The sequence below is a fragment of the Silurus aristotelis genome (assembly GCF_946808225.1).
Source record: "Silurus aristotelis genome assembly, chromosome: 2".
Taxonomy (NCBI): domain Eukaryota; kingdom Metazoa; phylum Chordata; class Actinopteri; order Siluriformes; family Siluridae; genus Silurus; species Silurus aristotelis.
Window position 1 is genome coordinate 37,478,864 of NC_139575.1, and position 10,644 is coordinate 37,489,507.

The window sequence follows — 10,644 nt, forward strand, 5'->3', positions numbered from 1 at the left end:
ATTAATTATTTAATAAATATTTTTTATATTATTTATATGATTATTTAATAAATATATTACATCTAGTCCCTTTGATGCTCTTTTCTTTTCTTTTCCTTTTTCCCTTTTCTTTTTTCTTTTAATTTCTATAATTTTAATTTCTTTTTTTATCCTTCTCTTTTCTTTTTTTTGTCTATCCTTTATTTCTTTTTTTCTTCTCTTCTCTATAATTTTCTTTTCCATAATTGTTTTATTTAATATTTTCTCTGCTTTTCTTTTCCTTTCTTTTCACACAACCTTCTTTACATTTTGTTATATTTAATCCTGCACATTATTTGTAGTTTAAATTCGTATGTAGATTCAATTTCATCCAAAAAAAAAAAAACCCTGGAACCTCCAACTCCAACTCCCAGATTTGTATTTCTTTTCTTTCCTGACTTACTTCGCATGCCATAGTAGGAAAAGCGTTCGCAGAACTCGTTCACGACGATGAAGAAGATGCTGAGAGGGTATCCACAGCACTCCTGGAAAAAAAATAAATAAATAATAATAATCATAATCATAATATTAATAATAATAATAATAAATAACATAAAAAATCAAGGCATCACTGTGTTCACTGTATAGATTTTATGTTTGAAATGTTTTTACCTTGGATTTGGTTTTCTGCTCTTTTCCCTGTTCTTTGTCTATAGAGCATATGACAAAGTGTGTTCAGATTCGATCTTCTATACAAAACCCACAAGATCAAATAACACACTCGAGTGTTGGAGATCATCACCTGGCCGACTCACCTGCCATGTTTCCTGTCGTCTTTCCTTTTACTCCTCACTGAGCGAATATCCTTTTAATGCAGGCTCGTTTGTCCAAACACCGCTCACACACACACACACACACACCCACACACACTCACACACTTCCTGTGCTCTGAGAACCTGGGGGAAGCAGGTAGCAGGGCTTTATATATTACCTGCATTATAAATCCTAATCAGGACTGTGGACTGTGGACTGTGGCCCTCATTTATGGCTCAGAGCATCTGTGTGTGTGTGTGTGTGTATAGACTGCTTGTTATTACACTATAAATTCAAAAACATGTGATAAACATGTAATAAATAACATTGTATTAAAACTAATAACATTGAATAACATTGTAATAAATCTAAGGTTGGTCATTGGGGTGCACAAACTTTTGCACTGTACGTTACATTGCTTTACATAGTTGCACTTTTGTCATTGAAGGACATATTTATGGAATTGGATCTAATCTTACGCTCGGACAATATCCGATCAGATGTCAGACTCTTAGTCCTTGACGTCACGTCCAAACATCACGATCGCTACCAAGAGACGGATTTCCTTCACGAAATGCATCAAGATGCCGATCGGCTTAATGGGACTCGGATCGTCACGGAGGCTTCCAACATTTTTTTAAAAATGCTTGTAAAAATGTACAATATTGTTGAATGAGATTGTTATTATAACAGGACGTTTTCCAGCTTAATGTCCGATTTCACACAAATCTACTGGTTTTCTCTCAATAAGAAACTTTTAATAATAAATCAAGTTTTATTTTCCATGACAGAGCGACACAGGAAAATGTTTGTGGGGCAGGAATTTAAATATCGAACAATGTTTCAATGATATGTAATGATTCAGTAAAGGTTTATTCCGTTCTCATTTTCTTCTGTAAATTACAAAGTTTATGTTTTTTGTTTTTGCATCATTCAGGAAAAAATCTAGGTTTCCAGAACGTGATGATGAAAGGAGTGGGATGGTGGTAGACAAGCTGACACTCCTGGGGCCCCTGAGCAAGGCCCTTAACCCCACAGCTGCTCAGTTGTATACGTGAGATATGTGTAAGTCACTCTAGAATGCTGTAAATGTACATCTCAAGACTACCAAACTTTTCTGGAGCAAAAGGTCAGAAAGCTCCATCTGAGTAGCAGCTCAAGTCCTCCAACAGGATAATGATCCAAAACCTACTGCAGCACCTGCTATAAAGCTCTGACCCTAAACGCTATTGAGCTGGAATGAATGTGAACGCTGACTGCACCCCAGGCCTCCTCACCTCACCTCACCTCACCTCACCTCACCTCCATCAGTACTAACAACCTTGTGGCTGAATGAATCTCCACAAAATCTAATGGAACTTCTTCCCAGAAGATTAAATGGAGACTGGAGACTCCAAAAGATTCACATCTGGATCAGGTGTCCACAAATTTTTGGCAATACAGTGTATGAGTTGAATTTTATACACTGTAATAAAACTCAGTCATTTGAGACACAACTGTAGAACAATTAATATATTTTTTATTTAAAAAAAAGGAAAAAAAGCATCGAAAACATGAATATTTTACAGAACAGTTCGGATTCAAACCCGATGTGTGAAATAAAAACTGCATTGGATACAAAACCAAATGCGAAGACGCGAACGGAAAAAGGTTTACACACACACACACACACACACACACACACACACACACATACACACTGCATCTCGTCTTACTCTTTGGCAAAAGATATGTGAATGAAATAAAAAAATGACACATTAAGACATGAATATTGGAATATTGCACAGAGCAGCGTTTTCTCGTTCGCTTTTCATGCTGAGAACGAGGGAGACTGAGGCTGCTTCCTGTCCTCCTCAAATCTCTGTTTTTCCTGTTTTCCTGTTAAAAAAGGTTCACCCTGAGGAGGCGGAGCTCGGGAATCCGGGGAGGGCGGAGCTACCGGGGCTGCCGCTAATAACCTTGAAGATGTGCAGCGAATCAGAGAGCGAGTTTCTCGTACCGCTTTCCAGAGCAGAGATCTGGGAGGAAGAAGATGGTGAGATCGTGAAGGTTTAGAACTCGTGTGTTGGAGAAAAATGGGATTTATTTTTTTTTTTTTTTGAAAGAATTGAATGTTAATTATAAAGATGTTTGTTACCATCCGATCTGCATGTGGGAGGAGCACAAAAACAGAGCGAGAACATCAGAGTTAAAGCATTAAAACACTCGAAATATGAAAATAAAAAAATAAAATCCACTATGATGAGAGGAGATAATCGGAGATAGTTTGATGGAAGTGTGAATAGATTCCAAAGCAAAGGAACCTTCATGTGAAGGCAAAGACGTCCTGTACAATTGTGTAGCTCCAAATTTGGGTAGCAGTTTGGAGAAGAACCACATATGGGTGGAAAAGTCTTAATGTGTTTGTGTGTGTACCTGCTCATGCATGATAAGTGACAGCTCCCTGGTCAGATCTCTGTAGCTGGCCTTCATCTCGTCATGATACTCCTGCTGATCCTCCTTAATCAGTCTCTCATTCACGCTCAGAGCCCGGCCACAGGCCTCCACAAACTGCCTACACACACACACACACACACACACACACACACACACACACACACACACACCCACACAGTCATGTAACCCTATTTGGACAGGAATAGTTTTACACATGACCATGTGGTTTCTAAACAATCTTCTTGTGGTCTTTTTGTTTTTTCACACAGATGTCTGAAGAAGACGTGTGTAAGGATCAGGAATTTCAAGAGGAACGTACCTGAAGACCTCTTTTAGCTGTTTGACTTTGTTGTCGGGGTATTTTTTGGCACAGGAGTCGTTGAGAAACGCTCTCGCGTACGCCAGGGGTCCGGCGTTCACCTGACCAGAGAAACCACTGATGAGTTATGGATTAGTGTGTGTGTGTGTGTGTGTGTGTTTGTGTGTGTGTGCATCAAACTCGCACCTGCACGCTGATGCTGCCCTGCAGTTTGAGCTGCAGACGGATCATGTCCACCTCAGCAGCTGAACTCAGAGATTTCAGCTCTGTCACTTTCACGCTCATCTCGTCTATGGCCACTTCGATCGGACTGAGATCTGTGTGGTGCTGATACATCACCGCTATACGCTTCTTCACATACGGGAAACACTGAGTTGCTGAGAGAGAGAGAGAGAGAGAGAGAGAGAGAGAGAGAGAGAGAGAGAGAGAGAGAAAGAGAGAGAGAGAGAGAGAAAAAGAGAGAGAAAAAGAGAAGAATGAAGACAAAAAAGACAAAACATAAGTCAGAGAGACAGAAAAATGAAAGCGAGATACAAAAGGAGGAAGAGAAAAGAAAAGACAAAAGACAAACCAGAAGAGAAAGAAAAGGGGGGGGGGAGAGAGACAGGGGGCGATAGAGTAAGAAAAAGAGAAAGAGACAAAACAGAGGGAGAGACAGATGAAAAGAGAGACAAAGTAAGAGGCAGATTGTGATAAAAAGAAATAAAAGCGCAAAGGGAGATAGAGAGGAGAGAGAGAGAGAGAGAGAGAGAGAGAGAGGGAGGAAAAAAGAGACACAAGACAGAGAGAGAAAGAAGCAGAAACAGAGATGAAAAGATAGAAAGTTATAGAAGAGAAAGACCAAAGGAGAAGGGAATGAGACAAAATGGAGAGAAAGAGAGAAATGGAGGCGAGTAAGAAGTCGTTAGTGGAACAGGTTCGGTAATTGAAGGTTTTCTCTAATCTGGCCTCTGATTGGTGCATAATCGTGGAATTAATTTAGTGATGTCATAGATTGATCTTGTCCCTAGCCCCGCCCCTAAATCCTTTTTTAATACAGAAAAAGTCAACATTTTTTTTTTTTTTTTTTTTTTATGGAATTCCAAAATACGGGATATTTACAGAAAAACCCAAACCCTTCCACATATAACACTTCTTCTTTTTATAAAATCTGAGGCACTGAAGAGATTTGAATAAATTATTTAGAAAGAAAAAAAAACAAACATTGTGAACGTCGTGAATAAATGTGTGTCGTGTTAAAGGTTTTAATTTCGCCTCTTATATATTGATTTATTTATATTTACTAAAGATGGTTCATTAAATTAGTGGCGCTAAAATGCATTAACGTGTTATTAAAGTCTGAATATTTACAGCCCTGATTTCTTTAAACATTTGTCCTATTGGATGTGAGGAAAAACTATCAACCAAACTTCCAGTCACTTGAGTGAGATGATATTAAGAACACGATGTGCTGATTATATGATTAGACTATAAAACTTTCTGTTAAAGCTACAGATGTGCATCTGTGTGTGTGTGTGTGTGTGTGTGTGTGTGTGTGTGTGTGTGTGTGTGTGTATGTGTATGTGTATGTGTGTGTGTGTTCTGTACATAAAGAAATCATTAAATTTGTAAACTTTGGTACTTAAAAATCAATCTGTATTTGAGAATCTCTTTTTAAAACAAGAGTTAAAATAAAGGTGTTTTCAGTACAGGGTGTAACGTGATCGCTGAGGTCCGGACCCGCTGACGTTCAGGCTGCTTGTCCTAATCAGTGAAAGATAAGTGGAGGTGGAAGCATAGCCAGGTCGTATAATAAAGCATGGAGACTATTATTAAGAGTGTGATTAGTTATCAGCACATGTGATATTGGCCAAAAGTTCAGGGACGCTGAGTGAAGAACTGAAGAATGCGGCGCAGAAGATTTTCCATAAGACGAAATAACTGTGATGGGGAAAGAAAATGGACGACTTTTTGGACTTTTATCCATTGCATTATAATTAGTTTAAAGTTAAATGTCTGGAAGAAGTTTGTTGCTGTTGTTAAATGATTTGAAATTAAAGTATATTTTTTGCAGGTTTATGCATGTATGTATGGGACTGGAACTGGATGCTACTATGGTTGACGGAGTTTTAAGCAGCGCAACACCTGAGCTAGTAGCCAATCACAATCCAGTATTTAAACCTGAAATTCCAGCCAATCACAATCCACTATTTAAACCTGAACTTCCGGCCTGTCACAATCCAGGATTTTTACCTGAACGTTCATCCATTGACAATCCACTATTTAAACCTAAAATTCCAGCCAATCACAATCCACTTTTCACACCTGAACTTCAGCCAATCACAATCCAAGATTTACACCTGAACCTCCAGCCAATCACAATCCACTTTTCACACCTGTACTTTCAGCCAATCACAATCCACTCTTCACACTGACCAGGATGTAAATGAGTTCTGATTGGTTGTATTATGTCCGTTGCTTACTTCAAATAAACATAACGAATTCTACTACTCGATGATAAATGATCTGGAATCCTGGAGTTTAGAACTGAAAGAGTACTGAATACTGAAGCTGGTGTGATGGGTGATGAGTTGGACTCACTGGTGAGGACGGTTCTGCGCTTGCACTGCTCCTCCACCCCTCCGTGTTTCTTCCCGCACTCAGTGAACGGCATCTCGAAGACGAAGCGGCGGATGTTGTGGTTCCTCTCGAAGTCGGTGCGTCTCTCCTCCAGCTCTTTGTCCTCCAGGTAAGGGGTCACGTGGGTCACCTGGATGTAGGCAAACTTGGCTTCCAAGTCTTTTGGATTCACCTAAAGCAGTAATATGGATTGGAGGCTTTTTAGTCTTTATGATGGTGTGAGGAGACACTGTGTTACTTACATACACTTCTATAATCAGTGGTGAGCAGTAAAGAAAAGTAAGATAAAAAAGATTAACATGTTTAAATGACCGACAAAATTGTGAAATGAAATAAAATAAAAATGGATTAAAGATATTTTAACTATAATAATCGCAATAATGATTGAATTAAGGACCCCCGTGTGTAAGATCTTACCCTGCCGGAGTCCTGGATCATTTTGACGTTCTCCTGGCCGAACTTGTCCGAGTAGAGCTTGAGCAGGCGTTGTGAGATCTCCGACAGAGGCGTAAACTTGGGCTCCTTATAGATATACTCTTTCCCATCTTCATCTTCAAAGAAACCCTAGAGGTTTTGAGAGAATTTTATTATGGGTTCATTGAGTCGCCGTGCGCTGCATCACAGCCAAGACACGCCAAGCACCATGCTAATATCCAAATCTGCTGATCAGAGCGGACAAGAAGTGATACAGATGAAGATGTTTGGAACAAACCTAACAGACTTGACCTAATTATCTCAGGCTCAAGGCCTTTTTGATACACTATATGGGCAAAAGTCTGTGGACACCTAAACATCAGATTGGCATGTGCTTCATCACCATTCCTCATTTATTTCCTATTCACTGTTATAATAAGCTTCATTTTCCTGGGAAGATGTTCCACAACAGTTTTTGGAGATACATTCAACAACAAGGGTGTTAGAAAAGTCAGGTACCGATGGAGGTGAGGTGAGCAGGCCTGGGGTTGAAGTTAGAGCTCTATAGCAGATCTTCCACCAAATCCAAAAAAAGTAAAGCATATCTTCATGAAGCTGGCTTTGTGCACAGGGGTGTTGTCATGCTGGAGCAGGTTTGGGGCTCGTAGTTTAGGTAAAGAGAAATTTTCATGCTACAAAATCTATACAATCGTTTGCCTCCATGTTTGTGATAACAGTTTGTGGAAGAAGTCTGGAAAAGTTAAGTGTCCCAATACTTTTGCCATACAGTGTATATCACTATATGAAGAGTTGGTTTGGTGTGTCAGCGCTGTTATACACCGCACACAAAAAGGGGAGGTGAAAATGCTGAAAGCTGAGCTCATGAACATTGAGAACCTCTGAGAAACATTCTGTTGATCATCTCCGGCACGCTGGAACTTTGGGTAAACGGGATTTTCAACTGAATTCGACTGAAGTGTGATCGTCAGGATGCGCAAATACATGAGTTTTTACAGTTTTAGAACACAATTCCTGTCGATTCTGGACGCCTTCAAAGATATAGAAAGAAAAAGGTTCCAAGGTTCAGACGGGATCCAAAAGTTTGAGATCGTATTGAGATTTCAATTTCATTTTCAGCAGGAAATAACGATCTCCTGATGCTCCTCGATATCCGAGACTTTTTACGATGATCTTCGACTCGTATCGCTGGAGGAGCGGATCTAAATCGGATCTAAATCGGATCTAAATCGGATCTAAATCGGATCTAAATTGGATTTAAATTAGATCGTCAGGTTCTACACAAACTTGTCGAGATTCCGTGTCAGCAAAAACTGGGACGTACCGAACACTGAGACTCTCAGACTCTCTGAGACGCGTGCAAAGTTTCTAAAATTGTACTTTTCGCAAGTTGTTGTTAATTTTGATCACTTGTAATGAAATTGTAGCTCTCAGAAACGGTTTCTCTGTAACATGACAAGCTGTGATTTATTTCCTTTTAACATCGAAAAATAAGAAATGAACACGGAGGGAAAAACTTTGACGTTTATAGCTGCTGTAACATAAGTGAGAACACGAATCAGGTTAAGTGTAATAAGAACTGGATAAAAGCGATGACGAGTCACAGTAATAAATAGCGTGGCTCACAGTAACAGTAATAAAACACTTCAGGGAATGCGTTCAAGGGAAAATAATCAGGTGCTATTTTGCAGACAGGATCACTAGGAGTTAACCACGGAGGACAAAATTTAAATAAATGAAAACTTTTGTAAACAAATACCACAATTAAATAAACAATTACCCCATTAAAAAAACTATTACCCCAATAAATCAAATACAGCAAAAAGGCAAATACCTCGAATAAATAAACAAATGCATTTGTAAACAAATACCCACAATAAATAAACAAATACCCCCAATAAATAAACAAATACCACAATTAAATAAACAAATACCCCAATAAATAAAATAATACCTCTATAAATGAATAATTAACCCAAATGAAAACAAATACCCCAATAAATAATTACAGCAAATATATTGATAAATACCTCAATAAATAAATAAAAAATTACCTAAAATTTGTAATAAATAAATATATATATAAATAAATAAACAGATAAATACATACCATGATAAATAAACATAAATTAATAAAAAAAAAAAAACTAAAAAAAAAAACTGATACTATCCCCAATTAATAAACAAATAAATAAATAAATTATAAATTAAATAAAAATTTATGTGGAAATTTAATTAATGGAAATATAAAATAAATTAAAGTCATTCGTTAAATTCTGCCCTTATTAACTAACCAAAAATATATATTTTTTCCTCTAATGATCTATTTATATATTTGTTTATTTACACTGAAGTATTTTTTTTGTCCTTCATAGCTAACGAGATAGCCATTGGTTATTATTATTATTATTATTATTATTATTATTATTATTGTTATTATTATTATTATTATTATTATTATTATTATTATTATTATTGTTATTATTATTATTATTATTATTATTATTATTATTATTATTATTAAAGCAGGTATGTAGGATATTCCGTGTGCTGGTGAATGAACATGTTTTAAAATGAAACCCATCTGTCCGATCTAACACTTGTTGGTTTCCCAGCACCACAGGTTCTCGCCACCTTCCTGGAAAACAGCGTCTGGTTTATGGTTGGTCTGAGTGCCGTGTCCTGTTGGTCTCTCGAAATGTGCCCTTGTGTCTCCCTGCATCATCGCCATCATCATTATTACGCACCGTCGCAGGCTTTCAGAAGCAGTAATGGGGATCCAAGCGAGCACTTTCACTCCGTCCATAACCTCAGAGTGCTTTCAGCAGCACAATACTTTCATGGGCCATAAACCATAAAGCATTAGCATAAAGCTGCGTCTGGAGCGCACGCTAAAGCAATGCTTCTGTTTTATCACGAGCGTGTTATGATGCGTTATGAAAGACAAGGAGAAGAAGCTGCTGTTTGAGAAGGTGAGCAGGGGAGGCTACAGATTAGCCCACACACACACACACACACACACACACACACACACACACACACAGGAATCACTTACCGCAGCCTTATGGAAAGAAGAGAGAAAGCAGAGAAGATCTGATTAAACCTCAGACCCCCAAAAAGCTTTAAATCAGACATGAGCAATCATGCCATCATGGAATAAGTGCTTCATTCCCATGCATTCTACAAAATTATAGAAAACTCTACTGTTAAATTATAACGAATAATTGCTCATTAATTAACTGTTTATTAACAGTCAATTAACAACATTTATTATCATTCATTCTGTGCTTTCATTTTTTTTTTTATAAATAATGCTGTACCTGTCCAAAAAAAGCCACTCTGAAGAAGGTTCCCAGAAGCCTTTTCCCAGAATGCATCACTTCTATGACCTTGGTGTAAGCCCGGTGCAACATGTCGTACAGGTGAGCCAGTTTCTGCATTAAAAAACACACCATTCAAATACACAGTTCTATTGAAGGTCCTCAGGCGTCATCGCGGTTGCTCAAACCGATATTTATTTGTGGAAGGAGTCTCCAATGCGAGCGCTTTGCAACAGCCAGAGGTCACATGTGTGTGTGTGTGTGTGTGTGTGTGTGTGTGTGTGTGTGTGTGTGTGTGTGTGTGTGTGTTTTAGACTGGGTGTACCTCAAAGTCTCTGCGCTGTTCGTAAATTGGGATGAGGAGTTTGTAGATGTCCGAGATCAGCTCGTAGCGTTCGGCTTTCCACAAGCCGTTAGCGCACTCCTCTAACAACTCCATCAGTACCTCCTGAACATCCACACACACACACACACACACACACACACACACACAAAGGTTGAACTTTCAGCACGGAGAAACAAAAAAGAATAAGAATGCACGCACAATGAAAATGCATGGAACAACACAAGTGTGTGTCATTAAACACACGTTTAACACGTTTAAAACTCCTATATAAACACACGTTTAACACGTTTAAAACTCCTATATAAACACACGTTTAACACGTTTTAAAACTCCTATATAAACACACGTTTCCACAGTTTTTGTGGAACAAATTCAGCATGGTTTTTTTGGTAAGAACTCCA

At 38.2% G+C, this 10,644-nt stretch overlaps 2 protein-coding genes across 3 annotated transcripts in view; both read right to left on the reverse strand.

Annotated features, from left to right (window-relative positions):
• slc15a1b (solute carrier family 15 member 1b) overlaps positions 1-916 on the reverse strand; it is a 10,676-nt gene extending 9,760 nt beyond the window's left edge. Inside the window, exons 1-3 of the mRNA XM_083525355.1 lie at positions 774-916; positions 631-668; positions 422-503 (exon numbers count right to left, since the gene is read on the reverse strand). Of these exons, the coding sequence (XP_083381481.1) occupies positions 422-503; positions 631-668; positions 774-780 (127 nt within the window). The 5' untranslated portion in view covers positions 781-916. The remainder of the gene's footprint in view (positions 1-421; positions 504-630; positions 669-773) is intronic.
• A 1,359-nt stretch (positions 917-2,275) lies between these two features.
• Positions 2,276-10,644, reverse strand: part of dock9b (dedicator of cytokinesis 9b) — a 50,073-nt gene continuing 41,704 nt past the window's right edge. The window contains exons 45-53 of one of the 2 annotated variants that reach the window (XR_014530753.1): positions 10,223-10,345; positions 9,898-10,011; positions 6,563-6,709; positions 6,107-6,317; positions 3,713-3,903; positions 3,527-3,627; positions 3,187-3,325; positions 2,428-2,789; positions 2,276-2,376 (exon numbers count right to left, since the gene is read on the reverse strand). Coding sequence is in view for 1 of the 2 variants with exons in the window: in XM_083524903.1 (XP_083381029.1) it covers positions 2,664-2,789; positions 3,187-3,325; positions 3,527-3,627; positions 3,713-3,903; positions 6,107-6,317; positions 6,563-6,709; positions 9,898-10,011; positions 10,223-10,345 (1,152 nt within the window). In the remaining variant the exon portion in view is untranslated. Of the gene's footprint in view, positions 2,790-3,186; positions 3,326-3,526; positions 3,628-3,712; positions 3,904-6,106; positions 6,318-6,562; positions 6,710-9,897; positions 10,012-10,222; positions 10,346-10,644 lie in introns of both variants that reach the window. The other variant, XM_083524903.1, reaches the window with a different exon arrangement.